Source organism: Convolutriloba macropyga, chromosome 3 (genome assembly GCF_964194025.1).
Source record: "Convolutriloba macropyga chromosome 3, txConMacr16.3, whole genome shotgun sequence".
NCBI classification, from domain to species: domain Eukaryota; kingdom Metazoa; phylum Xenacoelomorpha; order Acoela; family Convolutidae; genus Convolutriloba; species Convolutriloba macropyga.
In genome coordinates, this window is record NC_134470.1 from 63816218 (window position 1) to 63837413 (window position 21196).

Sequence of the window (21196 nt, forward strand, 5' to 3'; positions counted from 1 at the left end):
TATAATTTCACATAATTCAGGTACAAGTCTGCGAGGAACTGCACCTCAACAAACTTGTCTATCACAGGATGTTTAGGTCAATGAAAGGACATCAAGTACAAACTTTGGAGGTTCACTACCCACCATTATCACATTACTATGGCAGCGGTCTATCTCTGACAGTTTATCAAGTTTTTCATAAAGCCTAAATTTTGAACCATTGAGGAGTGATTCCTTATTTCACGCCTAATGCTGCTAACAACGGTTGGCATCGGTTCTGGTCTCATATATTATATGCTAACAACGGATACTAATGCTGCTAACAACGGATGGCACTAGTTTTGGCCTCACTATAAAATATGTTTATCACAACAGTTAAACGAATCACAACAATTACACTGCTTTCTTATGGCTCTTTGCATTTTAAGTTTACTGCAGTTTTAGTTGGAGTCCTTGTTGAGTTTAAGCTGCAAATGATGTCACCAAAGCTCAAAAGTCAGATAGTAAAGAAGAATTTTTTCACGTTTTTTGTATTTATGCACATTTCTAAATTTTTAACGTAACAAGTTTTTAACTCCTGAGGATGCAAGTTATTGCGAAAACGCTCGGGTCATTGAACAGTTTTATCGTCCTACTCTTTTTAGTTTGAGGAAAATTTGATTAGCACATGGCTGAGTGGAAAGATCGGAAGAAAATTTCTAATCTGCTAGGGCTTATTTGCATAGAAGGATACGTTTAGAATTTGTAGAACTTAGATATGTGGTGGTTTTGGTCAACAACATTTGTGGCTCTTTTAAAGGAGTTCTTTTACCTTCTAGCGTCAATGAAGTTGCACTGAACTAACTACTTTTACTAATACTACTAATTCAACGCTTTCAAGTGGATGAACTAAATGCTTAGCGCATTGTTAGCTGAATAAAGGTTTAGTCGATAATAGCGAGATCATAATTTAAGCAATTTAAGCTTGTTATCAACCAAATACCTAATGAGCCTCTTTCTGAACATAGTGACTACTGCTATTAAGTGGCTATTTTAGTAGTGCTGTTTATTAAAAAAGGCTGTCTAATTTGTACACATCGGAAATAATCCAAGATAGCCTATCATAGATAGCACGGAGCAATATTTTTCATGTGATCGCTTTTCTAACTGTCTGAGGCACCGTCAGACATTTAGAAAAGGCTCTCAGTACTTTTAAAAATTATCTCACACTGATCCCAAATTCCAAATTTTCTTTTTCGTCAGTGTGCCGTCGCCAAAGTTTCTTTTACAATTTTTTGCTCGGCTAATTTTACTAGCGGTGAACTAGATTCGAACTTGCCGTGAGTCATATCATTGGTTTACAGAAGTGCGCTTTTAAACTTGACTAATATATTTTCTCGTTTTAGTAAAAATGTGATAAGAACTAGCACGGCTCACTTTTTCATTTAACTTCAAAATGATTGCACGCGCCTACAATCTTCTTGCCATGGCAACGAACTTCGTCCTGCCTTCGGACGAAGCATCGGGTGTGCCGTGGCTGACTTTATTGCTCGAATTCAGTCATGTCGTGTTGTCATGTTTGCAAGTGCGTAACGAATGCCCCGATCTTGCATACTCTAGAAGATATCCTGTGGCAACTCTATTCGCGTGTACTATTACATGCCTTGCCGGTGGTTTGATATCGAACTTGTTACTCGGCCTGCCTCTGATCGCTGATCTTGCCCAGAATGCACATATGGCTCTGTTGATTGTATCTTGCTGGTATTTGGTGTTTTATTCTCCTTTGGATATCTGTTACAGACTGTTCAACTCTAATCTAGCTCTTAAGCTTCCGCTCTCCATCTTCAAAGAGTTGGGCCGTGCAAGGAAAGTTAGCAAGGGAATATCTCTGGCTAACTCTGTATACCCAGGAAGTATTCCGGTAATGCTGATAATTGGAACGATCAAAGGAACCGGCTCCTCGTTTCTCCGACCGTTTATTCTCATGAGTCAAGGGTACACTTTCCACGATGGAAATCTGGATCCTTTAGCCAGACCATCATTTACAACAAAGGCTACTTTCATTGCCAGCTGCATTTTGACAACGGCATTCGGCAGACAAGACGGAATCGCTGGCCTCGGCTACCCTCAGATCGTGTTTATTGTCAGCTTATTGTTAGTCTACGCTAAAGTGTCTTTGACACTGCTGAAGTTGGGTGATCCTTTGGCACCATTTGAGGGCCTCGTCTGTCTTTTCTGTTTTGGCCGAGAAACCCCACTAACCCAAAAGAAAATGGAAGAAGCCGAGCACGCGTCACAGCCATCGCAGAGAATCTCCCAATCAGGCCCTGGGCTCTCAAGAGCTTCGACAATGCAATCAGGAATGCACAGGCCGAAAGCGGAGTAATTTTAAAACAAAAACAATTATATTAATTGCCACGTGTTTTTGTTCTATGTACAGTTTCACTGTCTGTAAATATCGATGATGTATGGATAAGTTTTAATGCTTAAGACAAGCTCAAGAAACAAAAAGACGTGGCTTTAGAGCTCTTTCAAAGAGCCAAAAAAATTTTATGCTAGTTTTTTCAAACTAACTGCCTTAACACAATTTAGGTGCATGCATTTTGATTTTAGTGCTATGTCTACAGTAATTTTGTGCCTTAAAAATCGTAGTTGATCATTTTGTATGTTACTTAGTAGTTACAAAAATGCCAGTGATTGTATCCTTTGAAAGTGTACAGAGATTTATCATTGAATGTTGCAATGGTGGACAAAGTTGTATTTGCTTGTGAGAATGACGTTCAGCACTTGAATGTTTTTGATAAGCAGTACCTTGCTCTATATTAGAATGATATAACATACACTCAGTTGTACATATATTCTGAATGTCTGGAAAGAGTGCATTTATTGTAATTTGTAATGTTCACTGAATTTACCATTATATTTCTCGTTAAACGATTTTCGAATTTGGATCAGACAGAAAGGAGTTAATCTGTGAGCATTTAATTGAAATTCTCTTTCAATCTCTATTTTTTGTTGAATCACGTCTTTAAGATCTTTGAACTGTTGTTAGTGACTTCTGTAACTATATTATCTTGCAATATTTATGAACTTTTCTATTTTTTGAACGATCACAAATTTCGAGTGGATTTTGTTTATAGCTGTTAGAGAATAAACGCTCAAGTGATACCAAAAATCTATACCAGTGGTTAAATTCAATGGTGTACTTATTTGACTGAAAGCTACAATTTTAAAGACAAAAGTACCTTTTCGAATTTTATGATTTTCACCATGGTTTTTCACCAAATTAAAAAAAATCGTCTCCTGACGGTTACTGCAAAACTTACCTCTAAGTACGCTTATTCAAATTTTAACATATGGATCTAACTGTTATACGCCTTCGAAGTCTGACATGCGGCTGTAAGAAAAATTGCGAGAAAAAGTTACGAAGTGGATCCTACAAAACCTTAATTATTGCGAACCATTAAGATCCTTAAATTTATTACCTCTAAAATGTAACATATCTTCTCTTGCTGTCAACATTAATAATTGATTGTTATGCGTTCAATATCTGCGACCATGTACAATAATTGTAATATGCTACAAAAACTGTCAATTTATCAGTTTGTTTGTCTGAAATCAAACAGGAATTTCAACGGGCGTTTTTTATCCAGTGACATTTAAAGCAAACATCATCGATGCCAATGTGAAATTCAAACAGTGGGCCCCAAAAATTGAGTTTTAAACCTAGGGAAAGGTTCAATATTTATTTCTATATTGAAAATTCGTGTTCCATGACATTTATGTCTCTGCACAAATTGTTGGTCGTCGAATGAAATAAACTTAACAAACGTGAACTAGAATGATGCATCTTTTTTAATAGCCGCAAAGCGATAGCTGGGGCTATTATTGGCCTTCTCTTGGTTTTTTTTACGACTCGAAGAGGAGTATTGGTTTTCTCTCGGTTTTTTTTTTTACAGGAAGTAGATTTGTTCACGCGGCATTTTGACCTAAAAGCGAAAGTGAGAAAAGCTGTCTTGGTGAACAGATTTTCGCTAAGCGAGAGACGTGTTTTGATCATGCGCTGCGTTTAGTGAATGACTTTTTGACTTTGAAAAGTAGTTTTTGACTGAAATGCACATATAGATAACCGTTTTTAGCCTTTTTTTCGTCTAAGTGGCCCAAATTTTTTGCTTTTAATTTGGTTCCTTGTAGAAATTAATTTTATTCGATACTATATTGAAATGTCAAACTCAGAAATTGATGCCACAGTGTTTTGCAAGGCCTGAAAATGCGTTTCAAGTTGAAAATTGGCACATAATTCTTGATTTTTTTTGTCAATTTTTGGCTTTTTTGTATTTCTTCCTTTTGGATCTTTTAACCGTTTTTTAATGTCAAAATTCAGTTAATATACCAATTTCTCTCACTGAAAATTCCTATACTCAACGCCTCTTTCTACCTCGATGTAATTTTGTTCAATAAAATTGTACATATGCTAATCCGATTTTGGTAGTTTTTTCGTCAGTTTTTTGTTTGTATTTTGGTTGTAATTGCTAGAAATAGTTTTTTTTGTACAACATGAGGGACTTTAATTTCGTTTCAATAAAAATTCAACGATTTTTTGGCGTTAAGTTTTGAGAAAACAGTTAAATCTTTCATAAATGCAGTCTTAACTTAAAAGTTCTTTGACCATATTTTTTGCAAAATGTTTCAATGTTTCTTATTTATCAATTCTGCTTTTTCCTATTTTTTGGTGTCTTCAGAAGGATAGATTTTTGTATCGGATGACTAGTTATCTTTTCTCTGTCTTGAATGCTGAACAATAAAATGCATTCGTTTTTCTTGAACTTTTAAAATTGATTTAAAACTTTCAAAAATCAAGAAACCTTTTGTTACGGTGTTCCTTACATTGTGACCATATTCTTAACATTCTAGGTATTATCATTCTAGTTTTGTCCTGGCACCTAATTTTATTTTCGGTATATTGATTTTTTCAGTTGTAAAAAATGAACGATTTCAGCCTTTTCTTAGATTTTTGTCATTTCTTTGGTGTGCAATTGATTTCATTCGACAAAAGGCAGTACTGAGAGTTTGATAGCAAGCTTCTTCCAAAATTTCCACTTATGACTATCTACTGCAGCTTTATTCCGGCCTTGGTGTTAATTTAAACGATTTTTTGCCTTTGAATTTTCTGCTGTTTATGTCTTTTCTATGATCAATTTTATTTTTGATTTAGTATGAAATCATGTTGTCTAGCTTATGTACAAAGAGGAACAGTATATGTGGGTTTTTTGTCTTAATCGCAGTGATTAGAAGTGTAATTATAGGTGTTTTCTGATTCTTAAATTTGAGCTTTATTTTTTGAAAAGATTTAACTTAGTTTCTAAGAATATTATCTGCCGTTTGCTTTCGCGATCTTTTTCAGATTAGAATCATGAATTATTTGAGGGCTATTGATAACCTTGCCAGCTTTTTCATACTATCAGGTTTTTGACCACCTTAATTATTTTGGATTTTTTAACGTTACCAAACGTTTTCAATAATATAAAATTTTGCATTTTGTTTCTATTGTTTACGTTCTGGTTTAAGTTCCACCAATCTTTTGAGCAGACCTGGAGAGGTAGTGAGTTAATGGTTTAATACAAAAGGTAGGTGCTTACGCTGCAATTACGGTTTTGTTAGCGATGTTTTAACGCTTCGAGTCGCTTCCGGAATTCTTCCGGCTATGTTTTTATTTCGTCGTCATGATTTTTGTTACGACCATATGACGTCACAACCACTTTTTGTTCATTCGTTAATGCAATTTCAACTGAACTGCATGCGTGACGTCATTTTTCGCTCTTAGTGGAGCGAGTTTTTTGTTCATGCGCGTGATTAAATTTTTGGTCACACTTGACTTACCTCACTCTCAAAAATGACTTCCTCACGTTGAAATTGACTTTTATTTACTTTAATTGAAAGAGATAAGGTCAAATGGGTGTGTTTCACTCTAAATGAAGGTTATTTGAGATCAGCTAATAGAGGCAGCAAAAACTTTTACGGATTTTTAATCAAAATATAACATATCAGCCTTCAATGAAAGGACGAATTTTTTTGGTCTGCCTCTTTTACTGTTTTTTTGAGTCTGCAGATCTACGAAGCTATTGCGGCTATTTTCTGGCAATCTGCCAGCTATGTTTTAATCTTGCGGCAGAAGCTCCTCATTTTGTGGAAATAATAGTTATAATTAATTATTTATCTGACAATTTTGCAGTATTTAGGCCTATCTATTCTATATATTTGTGAGTAAATCAAAAGATAAACAGCTCAACGGCTGATCAGCTCTCTAGGTGTACATTCTAAGAAAAGCAATTATTGAGGGGTAACCACAATTAATTCCTAACGAAAAGATGAGTTGTTTTGCGGCTTGATTTTCAAATTTTGTTTGATTGCAGTGAAATAATTACATTTGGATTGGGAGATTGTGATTTTTGTCTATTTTCGGAGCGTCGCCTTTAGTGTTTCACTTTCTGAACAGAAAAAAGTTTATCCTTTGTATTGAAATCAATAGCTAACATTGCGTATAGCTGCTTTTTGTTCTTTTTGACCGTGCTTGGGAGTTGTACAAATTATGTCAGAGGTGTTTTATGTTCTCTTCCTGGGCTTTCAATTTTGTATGCTGCTATAGTATTATTCACTCAAACTATGCTTTGAAATTTCAAAACTTCTACGGTAAATGCTGCAAAATGGGCTTCACAACAGAATGATAATTGGCTATTAATGAATTGAAATAAAATTAAACTATTTTGATCTAGAAGATAGCAGCAAACAAAGTTTTTTAGAAAACGAAATAATCTAAGAAGAAAACTGAAGTTATCCATTAAATTAATAATGATTTTATATCAAATGCAACCAAGTTCGGAATTTTGAAAACAACTTTTCCTAAACATTTGTTTTCAGCTGACGTACTTACATTCCACAAGCCTAACAAATTCGACCAATTGTTTCATTAAATTTTCTTACTACTACTGCTTGATTTGAAATCTCTATTGAACTGAATGTTAAACTTAGAAAAGCCAGAGTTGTTATGGGCAGACTCCATACTTTCTGAACAAAAAAAGTTTATCTTTTATAATTAAATCAATGGCGAACATTGCGTATAGCTGCTTTTTGTTCTGTTTGAAATTGACTGTGCTTGGGAGTTGAACAAATTACGTCAGAGGTTTTGTATGTTCGGTTCCTCAGCTTTTACTTTTGTATGCTGCTATAGTGTTATTCACTCTGAAAAAATTTCAAACCTGCAGATGCTTTGAAATCGTCTCCTGACGGTTACTGCAAAACTTATCTAAGTACGCTTATTCAAATTTTAAACTATGGATCGAACTGTTATACGCCTTCGAAGTCTGACATGCGGCTTTAAGAAAAATGGCAAGAAAAAGTTAAGAAGTGGATCCTACAAAACCTTAATTATTGCGAACCATTAGGATCCTTAAATTTATTACCTCTAAAATGTAACATATCTTCTCTTGCTGTCAAATTTAAAAAATGATTGTTATGCGTTCAATATCTGCGACCATGTACAATAATTGTAATATGCTGTCAATTTATCAGTTTGTTTGCCTGAAATCAAACAGGAATTTCAACGGCCGTTTTTGATCGAGTGACATTTAAAGCAAACATCATAGATTCAAGTGTGAAATTCAAACAGTGTGCCCCAAAAATTGAATTTTAAACCTAGGGAAAGGTTCAATATTAATTCTGTATCGAAAATTTTGTGTTCCATGACATTTATGTTGCTGCACAATTTGTTGGTCGTCGAATGAAATAAACTCAACAAACGTGAACTAGAATGATGCATCTATGTTATTTATCTAGAGGCTGAAATCCCTCATTTTTGTGGAAGTAATAATAATAATTAATAATTTATCTGACAATTTTGCAATATTTTGGCCTATCTATTCTATATATTTGTGAGTAAATCAATAGATAAACAGCTGAACGGCTTATCAGAGCTCTAGGTGTACATTCTAAGAAACACAATTCTTGAGTGGTAACCACAATTAATTCCTAACAAAAAGATGAGTTGTTTTGCGGCTTGAATTTCAAATTTTGTTTGATTGCAGTGAAATAAATACATTTGGATTGGGAGATTGTGATTTTTGTCTATTTTCGGAGCGTCGCCTTTAGTGTTTCACTTTATGAACAGAAAAAAATTTATCCTTTTTATTGAAATCAATAGCGAACATTGCGTATAGCTGCTTTTTGTTCTTTTTGACCCTGCTTGGGAGTTGTACAAATTATGTCAGAGGTGTTTTATGTTCTCTTCCTGGGCTTTCAATTTTGTATGCTGCTATAGTATTATTCACTCAAACTATGCTTTGAAATTTCAAAACTTCTACGGTAAATGCTGCAAAATGGGCTTCACAACAAAATGATTACTGGCTATTAATGAATTGAAAAAAAAATTAAACTTTTTTGATCTAGAAGATAGCAGCAAACAAAGTTTTTAGAAGACGAAATAATCTAAAAGGAAAACTGAAGTTATTCATTAAATTAATAATGATTTTTTATCAAATGCAACCGAGTTCGGAATTTTGAAAACAACTTTTCCTAAACATTTGTTTTCAGCTGACGTACTTACATACCACAAGCCTAACAAATTCGACCAATTGTTTCATTTAATTTTCTTACTACTACTGCTTGATTTGAAATCTCTATTGAACTGAATGTTAAACTTCGAAAAGCCAGAGTTGTTATGGGCGGACTACATAGTTGTAAAAAAATCAACTGGTCCTTAAATGCCGCAAATTTGAAATTAACAAAATTCAAAAATACAGGCATTAGCTAAAAAACAATTGAAGTTCCCTATGGTTAATTATGTAGTTTGAATTAGGCGTACTAACACCTTCGTTTATGAACCCTTAGAATGCGCGTGCAGTTGCTGATTTTGCTGTGTTTCTTAGTTTTTGGTAACCACTTTTTCTTTGGGAATCGAACACCTTTGAAAGTCAACGGATGTCGAACTATTCTTGGGAATTATTTTTGGCTGAAATGTTACAGTCAATCATAGATAAATTTGATTAAAAAGCTTTCAATGGATAAGAGAAATCTGTTCTCGTGGGAACTGTTCTCTCATTTGAAGATGAACTGACTTACCGTGTAAGAAGTATCCTGGATAACGGAAGTTTTTACCCTATAAGCTCAAGAAATCCTATTTATATAGCTCACAAGTTGCCCCTGCTAATTGATGGCCAATCAATATTTTCATTGTAGAAAAAGGAGCGTGGTATCAGTAGAAATCTTTAAAAGCGTAGACTATCTTAAGCCTCTATTAAACAACTTTTCTTTGGTGACATGCTGACAACAAAATTAATCAAGAAAGCAAAAAGTTTGAAAAAAGTTCAAAACAACAATCAAAAATTGTTTCCTCACATTTGTGCTTGCTTCATTAAGATTTCTCACGAGCAATGTAGGCATCAAATAGTACAACGAATTACAGCTAACCTTGCTCAGATAATTTTCTAAAACCTTCCTATGACATTTTATTCGCTCTCTCTAAATTGACCTCATTAACTAATATAGTTGCTTCTTTTCGTTAACTAAAACTGAAGTTCAGTTTTACAAGATGCTGGTTTCTTAAGAACCCTTAAACTGGAGAGTTTGTATAAATTGTCAAAGAGATTCTTTTTACTACTTTTTTGTTTTTGCAGTTTCCATTTTTACATAATTTCAGTTATTCAATTTGCTGTTAAGGCCTGCTAAGGAAACTGTTTTTCAAATGGTCAGATGAAATGATGAATGATATTATTATTGAGATTAAAAGACAACACAACAAAAAACAGGAGCTGAGAGAAACACAACAAAAGTTACATCTTATGTTTTTGAAAACGAATGAATTCAAAGTAGAAAACTTTGGAAACCAGCTAAAAACATACATTGAGCTCTTCTATGCCTTCATTTAAAGCTGGAGGGACTTGTTATTTAGATGTTAACTGACCAGACAACAAAAAAATTTGTTCAGATGTCAAAAGTTCAACATTTTTTAAAAACATTGAAGTTACACAATCCTTAAATTACTAAAATTTTAATAAACTTCGATTTCTACTTTAGAAGGACAAAACAACCGTGCATTAATAGAACTCCGAGAATTAAAATCTTTTAAAAAAAAGATTTGAAGTTCTGAAAACCGTTGATTATGACCTGAAAAATTTGAAAATGTTTTACTATGGCGCGCGCATTGAAAATGGGACCTATCTTTAACGGAGATTACAGGATTAGAGGTGAAAAAGAACAAAGTAGACCGTTAGCGGCCCTTTGATTGATTCAAATAATTGCAGCCATGTATCGGTTTTAGTAGTTTTTATGACAAGCTAATCACATAAAACAGCAAAAACAAACAAAATTTCTCAACATGAAAAACATTCTCCCTGAAAGTTTTGTAGGGCATGAAATTTTCAATCGACTTTAACTCGCTTTTTCGCCCTTTTTCTGATACTCCCTCTATACTTAAACTACCACTCTAGCTGGACTTTTCATTACTTCAAAAGCTTAATTTTTTTCAATCGAAAATGTTTTGAGATGGGTTCGTAACATTTTATGCACGCTCAAATTTCCGACCCTCTTTGTTAAGGGTATGATCTGGGGTGGCTCATAAGTTTCCAACGTTATATAATCTTTCAAAATTTTCAAACAATTTGGGTAGAGACTGTCAAAATTGGCGCGGTGATCAATACTTTGTAATTTCCAACATTGTAAATATAGTTTATGAGTAGTAATGTCTTCATATGAATAAAGTTATAATAGCCCACTGGCTGCAGTTTCAAAGTTGTTCAGCTAAGCTGTGGAAATCTTCCTGCAGGGGGGTCTGCAAATGCCTGACAGTTTGAAGTTTCCACTCCTGTGCTCTTTGAACAGAATGTAGAGTGGATTGAACAGGGCAGAAGAATGCCATAGTACAACTGAGGCACTCAAGACTGGGCCTGGAATCTAGACAACAGGACTCTGCTCAATTTAAACAAGTGTTCTGTATGGCTTAAGTTAGAATTATGCTTTTATACGACATTAAACGTCTTGAGGACATATGAGAAGCAAAATTTTCTACTTTGCTAAAGTTTACGAGAACAACTGAATTTTCTGCATAATTGTGACTTGCCAAAATACCAGTCAAATACTGTGGGACGGAAATCGTCTCCATATTCACTACTTTACAGCATGCAACCATATTGACCTTGCCGAACAACTCTTAAATTGGTTTAGAATGTATTCAGTTTATTGAACAGAGCGCAAGAAAAGCGCGGACTGAAAACACTGCAAGCTGTTTTAGTGTAATCTGAAATGTAAATGTGTGTAATATAGGCGTTCGGACCTACATTGAAGCTCCTAAGACATGATTATATAGTGGCGCTCGCCGAATGGGGAACAAGGGGTTTAGCCGACTACCAACAAATAAGAATTATAGCCGACAACCCGAGGGCACACCACTTGTAATGACTGGACGAACAAGTGATGTTTTAACCAATCCTTTATGCCGACCAATCAGAATTAAGCGTCGGCTAAATTCTTCATTTTTCCTGGTCGGCTAAAGCCCCTGTCGGCCAATATTCCTACCACTGATCATAGTATATCGTATAGGGTGTTGATTGCTTACGTTTCTTTCAAAGTAGTTGTCGAATATTTCTGCAGTGCGTATGATCATGAGAGGACTCCAAGAGGCCAGGCAAAATGTTGAAAGAACAACCAGACTGTTGAGAGAGGAACGGTACTGGCTTCTTGAATTAGCACTCTAACACAAATAATCACATGCATTTATTGGGATATTTGACTGCAAAGGACTAAATCAAATATTCATGCGGGCCTAAAGTGCAAACTAGAAAAATGTTCCAGTCGATGTGTCGCAAAAATATGATCAATTTTGGGGTTTAGTAAGGGGAGCTTTAAAAAATTAGTTTTCAATTATGCGTCTAATTGTCTGCCAAATTTTGTGAGCACAAGAGAGAAAATTTTTGAAAGAACCGTCGGCTTATTAATGTGCGTTCGCACAGCAAAGAGCTGAACTGTACTCAGTCATGTACCAATTAGAATCATGAACAAGAACTTCAATTCTAGAGAGCAAAAAAACAAAAATTAATTGTTTGGACTCAGCACTTTGGGGTGCTAATTTTAAAAGCATTAATTTAATATTATGACACTTTTCGAAATTCAAAAAAAAATCTTTATCAGAATAACAACTTTCATTTCCCATAAATTTGTGCGCCTCGAAAAACGGATAAAACAAAAGACATCTCTTTATTGAGCTTTCTTGCCTTAAAGCTTTGTGAAAATAGGGTAAAAATCAAATATTCTTCAAAATTATTAGCAAAAATTGCCATTCGGGTGAAAGAGCTCCATTTGAATCAAGATACCTTGTCTCCACAACTATTCTGTTGTCTAGAAACAATGTTTATTATAACATTATGGACAATACGATGAAAAATTTTATTCTTTTTTTTTTTAAAAAAAAACACAAATTTCATCCAATGTTTTGGTAGTTCATGGGCAAATACATGGGCTTCGGTATGCCATTGTTAAGATGAGAAACAAGTGTCAGAAGAAAAATGATTGATAGAGAAACGCGCGTGATTGCTAATTAATAAAAATAGGAAAAAATTTTCTGATTTTAGAATTTGGTTAATTTTGAGTTATGTTAAGGGAGACACAAATATTAATTTTACAGTCAATTAGGATGTTGACTTCTATGAAGCAAAAATTATAAAAAAGTGACTACTTTAGCATCATTTAAAGGTAAAATTGATTAAAAAACTGACCATGTTGATGTATAGATGGACAGTAGACGTAGAAGCAGTGTAGCTGTTGGGCCCAAAACTTGTCCGACTGGTGTTGAATGTGTCAAGAATTCTCATACGATGGTATATCATAGAATTAGATGTCAGAAGCAGTGCCAGAGGAATGTAGAAGTTACATATCAGGTACACTGCCAGCATGTGGTTTGTCAATAGATCCTAAATTTGGAACTCGATGGAAGTCTGGATCCAGTGGAAAAGAACACTATAGGAATACTATTTGACCAAAAAGGTAATTGCAGTTGAAGAAAATTTTTTTCGGTCAGTTTTCGGCAAAAAAATGAAGTTAACTTTGATTGAAAAATTTGCGGATTAACATATGGCAAAATTCTTGCAAGAAATGGATAATCGCTGAAAAATGATTCATTGTTCTAAAAGCATTTCTAAAATAAGTAAATGCTTTTATAAATAAATATTGCAAGGATCTTGCAGGCTTTTGAGCTCCGGAAAAACGGATTCCACGTTTTGAGGTTTTAAACAACCTAAAATAATGTGGTAAAAATATAAAGTCCTTCTACATTTGAAAGAAAGTTTTGGAAGACAACAAATCTTTCAAAAATATGGCTGCCGAAAAAAAGAGCTCTTAGAGCGTTGCCTACATTCATATCTCCCAATTTTCATTTTTTTCAAATTTAAAAATCAAATTTAAATTTGAAATTTAAATCAAATTTAAAAACCTTCCAGTTTTCAAATTCGATTTAAGGATCGTATACAATTTCATGCTGTTCATACATGATTTCTTAGAACAATTGTACCATGAAACCAAATAAGTCATATGTGATCCTTGTATAAATAAAATATGTGGTCCTTGTCATAAAATCATATATAATCCAAGTATGATTGCCAGGAATCATACATCTCTTTTGCTTTCGTATCTTTACTACGGCTCTAATTTTTATCGATATAGCACCACTTATGTGATTCCGTGGCAACACTTCGAAATGCAATAGTTATTGCAAAATTAGGTGCTCCTTAAAAAAGGAAATCAATCTATATGAAGAAAGTTGAGCCAGATATTATGTTGAGCCAGTTTAAATCTATGAACAATTATATGCATAATACGTTTCAATCCAGAGTTATTGTTTTAGCGCACCCAAGTATTGTAGTTTTTAACGCACATATACACGTAAAATACTAAATGTAATTGCCCTCTGACTACATTATACAGGAATTTGTAACACAATGCTTTACGTTGCATAAATGAAATTTTATATTTTCAATGGATTTTTTTCAACTACTAGTGTAAAATAGGATTATACATTTTTTCGATATAACTTATTGTATGTTTTCCAGGATATCGCACACACACACAGATATATATATATATATATATATATATATATATATATATATATATATACATATATATATATATATATATATATATATATTTATATATATATAAATGTATATATATATATATATATATATATATATATATATATATATATACAATGAAATTAAACTAATCATATTTGATCTAATATGATTACTAAGATTCAAATCTGACCTAGTATTAACTCAAAAAGTATATGTATGATGGAAGACCCGGGTCGTGTTATAAAATTGCAGAAACTCAATATTTTCAAACTTTACTCAGGCCAGTTCTTCAGTTACATTTGTAAAGCTAGCTTATCATGCTCCTTTTGCTAGAAGGATGTAATCATTTGCCACGTTCTTTTGAACGATTCTTACCCACTTACAATTTTTTTGACGACTGGGATACTCAGGTTTAAATCTTGACTTATGAAATAGTCCATGAACACAAATTTGATTGGACTTAACATGTGAGATATTTAGTTGGTTAGGATAAGTGTAGTTAGTTAGCATAAGTGTAATTGGTTAGCATAAATCGTTTTATTTATTTAATGTATTAAACTTGTTGGAGCTAGTGAAAATGGCAATCGTAACAAAATACAGAAATTTTATTGCTGAACAGTCACAATTGAGAACTGGGAAATATTTCTTACTAATTGGCTGCTGGCTCAACAAATACTCTCCATGTTTTAAAATTTGATATGAACGTTAACAAATGTTCGCTCAAAAATCGCGTTAAACTGAAAATTTTTTTGAGGAAATTGACCACACGTTCGGATGTGAGAGATTCCTATCAAGTCCAACGGTTCGCTGAGGCATGGCCATCGCCCGCTGAGGCATGACCAGATGCGGTAAAAAATATAATTTAGAATTATGTCCAATTGAGGCTTATTAAACGCGTAAAGGTACAGTGTTTTTATCTTCACAACCAATTACAGTCGTAGAACATTCTAAATTTTGGTACGTCCATTTGCTAAGACGTCACCGGTATTTTTGTTGGCATCTAAATTGTGGCATAACGCACGCCTTTGTGACATTGTTGACATTTAAATTGTGACATACAAATCCGAACATTAGATGTCGCTGAGCTACCACAGGACTAGAGACAAGTGCATCAGCTAAGACTTCGTTTTTTCTTCAAAAAAGGAATTTTTATGTGTAAGCAGAATTCATGCAAAATATGTACTTTTTAGTTTTTTAAGCTCGAAATGAATGTTCCAAGTTAGTGAAAAGTTGATACCAAGTTAGTGATACCAAGAATGTTCCAGTTAGAGAAAATCCGCAGCAGTGGTCAATTGATCTTTCCTGACACTCCAGAGCAAAAGCAATCAATAATGATAAGTTAAAAGAACTTCTAATTTGTTGTTTTTTTCCTGTACAAATTTGGGGACTTCCAGATTTCGTATAGGTGTGGAATATCATTTTCTTTTTTGAAAAGCGCGACAATAAAAAACGAGTTACTGTTAGAGCTAACTTGTTGACCTGTATATTAAATCAGCATATTGTTTTACATATAAATCAACGATAACAACAGTTAAGTAGGGGAGAACGCTTGTCGTTACAATCTGTTTTCAATTGTCTCAATTATGGCAGGAAGAATTGAGTATCGTTTGTATCTAGGGTGACAATGTTCAATGCGCATTGCAAAATAATAGAATTGTAAAATAGACTGTACCTCGAAGTAGCATCTCGCAAATGTGTTTCCATCTATGAGCTGTTTGTTCTGGAATACAAGTAGGTACCATCCATTGACAACTCCATTGGCCCATGAGATCACCAGGTAAAGGGAGGCAGCTTTGATTGTGTTCGCTGGTGTTCTTTTGTGGGTTTTTGTGGGGTGGTGTATGGCGTACAGCTGCTCCACACTCAAGCAAACTAAAATTATAACCATATTAAAAATCATCAGATCAAAATACTGCAAGAAATTTTGAAATTTTGGTGAAATTTGGGAAAAAATACAATTTCTCCAAAAAAAACAAGTAGTTTACCTGTTTTCAATCTCCAATCTTACTACACGTATCTCACTGCGATTTTCACGGTGAATTTAGAAATGAAATTTGCCGCCGTTCTTACATTTGAATTTTTTCACCTAAACGGATAGTGGCATTAGTGCTTTTTTGGCACACTTTATCAGTTTGGGCAATCAGACTGGGAACTTGCTCTTTATGATGCGTTAGATGATAGAATTTCAACGCAACTCGCACACTTTTTGCATTTTTGCTCAAATTTAAACTATTACCATTCAATTTTCGTTGGAGAGTTATTGCAATTTTATTGCAAACTCAAATTTGAAATGCCTGGTCTGTAACAAAACTACAAAAAAGAATTAAACGTGAATTAACTATTAACTTTTGTGTGAATATATGTGTATAAGTGTGTATTTGTGCCTGTATGTGTATATGCGTTGCTGTATCTGTGCATACGCGTTCACATGTGTGTATGAGTGTGCAATGTGTTTGTGTGAGTATGTGGGTATTGCGCGTGCGCGTGTGTGTTTGTGTGTGTGTGTGTGTGTGTGTGTGTGTGTGTGTGTGTGTGTGTGTGTGTGTGTTTATGTTTGTGCGTGTGTGTGTAGTGTGCAAATTGCTCATTTCAATCAATTTGAATATGAGATCTCATTTCAATCAATTTGAATATGAGAATTTGATGATTCTGCTTTAAGTATTTTTTTTCTCATCATTTTTTTGTGATTATAACCAAAAAAGCAACTTTTTGGTGTATTTATGTGCTCACATCAAACTGCGTGTTGTTGCTCAGATGAGCAAACAGTGATCATTGTGAAAAAAACAACAGAAACCTCTTAGAGCAAAAAATATTATAACTGAAATTGAACTGAAATTGTTTCCGGTCTCTTAAAATTGTATACTAAAAGTTGATATACTAAAAACGGACACTCAATACGCGATTGTTAATTTTGCTTGGTTATTTTCATTTTGGAGGCATGATTGTCGTTCCCCGTTGAGGTTGATAGCAGTCACCAATGAAAAACAAAAAATTTTAATTCTTTTTGAGTTTGCGGCAGAATTCTCTTGAGTTTCATTTGAAAATAGACGGCAGTTGGACAGAACAAACAAGTTGATTCAGTGTGATCCATAATTATCGGAGTGTGAATGTCCTCCGACGGTTTGTTTCATTTTTTATAGCAAATTGCACGCAGTTTTTTGGAACACAAATGCCGGGGTAACCACTTATAATTTGGGTTTCAATAAAATGAGATCTACGGAGCATGCACATGTTTGAACAAGCTGTTACAAGAATGCATTTAAAAGGCCTTATTTGTAGGAAAACATCTCTGCGCATATATCAAAGACTGCTAGAACATTTGCTCATGAAAAAAGGTGACAGAACTGAAATGGCCAGCATAGAAACCGGATCTGAGTCCCATTGAAAACTTTGGGCAATTAGGAAGACGCAGAGTTGCAAACGTAGATTTTATTAAGGAAATCTGTGAAACAATTTGAAGAAAAATTGTAAATTACCGGAGTGAGGGGTCGTTAAAAAATTGCAAGAGAACTATACAAAACGTCTGCTAGATGCTAATAATGCTAAGGGTTTAACAATATGGTACCAAAAATCGATAGCATTTCTTAACATAAGTTCTTTAAAAGTGAGTTAAAATTTATGTAAGGGTACGAGCATATGTGTATACTTGCCTTTATATGTGTTCATGCGTGCGTGCGCGCGCGTGTGTGTGTGTGTGTGTCTATGTACAGTCCCCTACGATTTGTTAGGTCATATGTAAAAACTGTGATTTTTTATACAAAAAAGTACGACAGAATCCTTTTGGAGGAAAATAAAACATATTATTTTTTTAACTAAAAGCATTTTCGTTCTTTCAGATAGGTATGGCATGATATTATAGTCCAAACATTCGGTAGAGCATATGTATGTAAGTTTTGCTTGATTTTGATTTTAGATGCACGACTTTCAATTCCAGAGATCAACAGCAGCCACAAATGAAACACTAAAATCTCAATTCTTGTTTCAATGGCTCTGAGATTCACAAGAAGTGCAATCAAAATAAGTGCAGCTAGATAGAACAAAGAGATATAACAGAAAAAATTACTAAGAATTCTCAAAATTTTTTCGATTTGCAACTCATGGAATGAAATCTTACGCCATGATACCATAAATTATCTACAGCATGACTCGGGCTCGGGATATGTAATTATGATTTAAGGTCTCAGCATGATTTCGCGTCCGTGTGCGTGTGTATGTGGCGTGTGTGCATATGTGTGTGTGCGTGTGCTGTGTACAAATTGCTCATTTCAATCAATTTGAATATATGAAACTGGAGCTTCTGCTTCTCTGTGTGCATGTAAAATTTTTTAAGAGGTTGTGGTTCTTTAACCTATTAGCCTAATTGAACCTTTAAATTTTCACAAATATAAGAATTTATGGAAAATTAAAAACTGAACACAAAATGAGACCCTTGGAGGGATAACAATAATGATATAAAATACAAGCTTTATGTACGAATTGTCGTAAGTTGGATATCTGAAGACGACAAAAAATATATTTACGCTAACAGCATTTTTTATATATCAGTTAACTGCTAATTTAAATTTTTTGAAAATTTTGGCAATCCAAATTCACCGAAACGAAATTTTTTTTATCCCTGATGTAAATCCTGCCGAACGTTATAAATTTGGCGAGATTTTTGTCCATTGTGTTGGTTTTTCGTATTTCAGCAAATTTGTTAATATTAGCGACAATGCGAAAATTGCAGACCAAATTGCCGTTCCTTCATCGCTAATTGTGGCAGTAAACTCCAGTGACAAAAGCGCTGCGAAAGTCGGTGACTCGTCCCCCAAATTGCATCGCTAATTTTTGCACCAAATTGCCCCATTCCTTTGTCAATTTAATGGGTTTTATTTGGTGACTAGTTATTTAATTTTTAAATTGTTACGTTATGGTTATCAATTAATCTGACTTAATAGTTATTTGAGCGTACCGGTTTTTCGCGCTCGTTTACTTTCTCGATTTAATAAATGTTCGTAGATTACATGCGTAAGACATTGATTTTTCGAGTATATATACTCGAGCAAATGTGTTTGTTGCAATTTAATGTCAATGGCTTGACAAAAAACATCGAGATGAAGAAAATTTTGAAAGACATTTTGAAAGAATTGGCATCTAGAAAGAAAATTGCCACAAGATACCACAAAATGGCAAAAGACAACAGTTTAAAAAAAAGCAATTTTCCAATATAAAGGGGTTATAAATGAATGCAAGCTCGGTATGTACATTGCACATAACTTACACAGGACCTCTAAGGCCCATGCTTTGGATTCCATGACACACCTTAAAAAGTGCTGATAGATTTAAGATATCATTCGAATAAAATAAAAAAGACGAATAATGTGTTTCGCAAGCCAATTAAGTATTTTAGTTCATTGACGGGCGCAGCATGGTTTTCTACAAATTTGATAACTAAATCCGTTCATTTTAATGGTATAGTTGCCAACATACAGTTGGAGCAAATTATTGAACATTAATTTTTTTTCCTGATTGGTGATGATTGAACTGCAGCAAGCCGTCTCCAGAAGTGCTTCGAAGCAACAAATTTCTCTGAATTGTTTAATGATTCACCTTGTTCTGTTTCTAACAAATTGTTAGGATTATATTTTCTTATTTATTTTAGCTTGATTAAACGCTGCTTGCCACCTATCATGTTTTTGCAAGATCAAGGCAAGCACGTCCAATAATTTTTTTCGAAATGTTGCCGAGATTCTTTTTTTGGTTAGATAATTCACCTTTTGCTAGATTTATCAAGATTCTGCATTTTATGGACATGTGTAACAACTTTTGTTTCATTGGAAAAAAATAGTATGACGTAGTCTAGTACATCTTTTAGGATACCAGAGCGTCATTTTGTGACAACTAACCAAGAGTTGAAGGCAACACCGCATTAGCACACAAGTAGATCCCCACAAGTAACACACAAAAGTTATAATTAGCTTGATTGGTATTGAACAAATCTGGAAGGCCAATAGTCTTCGTCACCAGGTAAATATGGTTACCAACTGAGCTTGTAATGCATGTTGTTATAACTAAAGAAAAGTAAAGGTAATATTTGATAACTTTCTCGCGTTTAAGTTGTCTGAAAATGTGAAAAAGACAGATGTAATTTGGAATTATTGAAGATAAAGATAAAATGGCATCCGCAGCTGCGAATGTCTTCGAATAATCAGCTCTTGTTGCGTTTTCATACTCCAAAGTCATAATCATTGTTACGATGACAATCTCGATTTTTATACTCTCTAAATTTGAAAAATATATTTAATGATTTCAAAAAATTTTGATTATATACTATTTTATAAGTTTTTTTTAACAAAATAAAAACCGGATAATTTTATTTTTCTCCGAATTTACATTACGACACTTTAAAAACAAAAACAATAATTTGATTCACCCGCGCACATTTTTTTTCATTGACCCATTGAGAATAGTTTCGACGGAGCTCTGAACGAAATTCGGGAAAAGATTGCTGAATTGAAGCGCTTATGAGTTTTTCTACAAACTCTTGTTACGTTTAAGCTACTGTTATTTATGAAATTTAAGGAATTCTACGGTCAAGTTCGTTAAAATTCGTTAAAATTAGTTTTGATTGCTTCTAACTGACCAGAAAGACCAAAGCTACGTTGTCATAGACAAACAAAAGCATCAATTTCAACCAACATAAATAGCAAAATTTGGTTTGAGTGCAAAAGTCAAATCGTAGTCCAAAATATTGACTTCAAAATTGTTTTGAACAATGTCAGTTTCCGCGCTAAGCTTTCGTATAACGGTTCATTTGCATACATCAAATTTCTTTTTTGTTGTCACCAAATTATGTTCAATAATCTTTTGCACATAGTGCATGCAGCTTTTATGATATTGTCAGATGTCGGACAATAGAAATTTCTGTAGTTCATTTAGTACCATTATTGCGGTTTTAAAATCAGGTTCCAGAGTTAAAGTAGAGGTGGCGATCAGGAAATGAACAAAACGACTTAAACAAGATTTCTTTTTGAAGACGAGCTATAGTGGTACTCGTTTACTCAGGATCCTACTCCAGTGATAATACTATTTCGATCGTGCGAAGTTTTACAAATAACTTATCAGATGTGTAACAGGTGTCC

The 21196-nt window shown here is 33.9% G+C and overlaps 2 protein-coding genes across 3 annotated transcripts; one reads left to right on the top strand and one right to left on the bottom strand.

Moving 5' to 3' along the window:
- The first annotated feature begins 1050 nt into the window (after positions 1-1050).
- LOC142336346 (trimeric intracellular cation channel type 1B.2-like) lies at positions 1051-2892 on the top strand. The gene has a single exon (XM_075385110.1). The coding sequence runs from the start codon at positions 1415-1417 to the stop codon at positions 2342-2344; it is 930 nt and encodes a 309-aa protein (XP_075241225.1). The 5' UTR covers positions 1051-1414; the 3' UTR covers positions 2345-2892.
- A 7757-nt stretch (positions 2893-10649) lies between these two features.
- On the bottom strand, positions 10650-20677 carry LOC142337194 (uncharacterized). Of its 2 annotated transcripts, XM_075386327.1 has the most exons (5): positions 19961-20677; positions 15748-15947; positions 12720-12914; positions 11564-11698; positions 10650-10902 (listed from the first exon to the last, which is right to left on the bottom strand). In XM_075386327.1, the coding sequence occupies exons 1-5, from the start codon at positions 20301-20303 to the stop codon at positions 10750-10752; spliced, it is 1026 nt and encodes a 341-aa protein (XP_075242442.1). In that variant the 5' UTR covers positions 20304-20677; the 3' UTR covers positions 10650-10749. The 2 variants fall into 2 exon arrangements, with proteins under 2 accessions (XP_075242442.1, XP_075242443.1); XM_075386328.1 differs by lacking the exon at positions 12720-12914.
- Between the last annotated feature and the right edge of the window lie 519 nt (positions 20678-21196).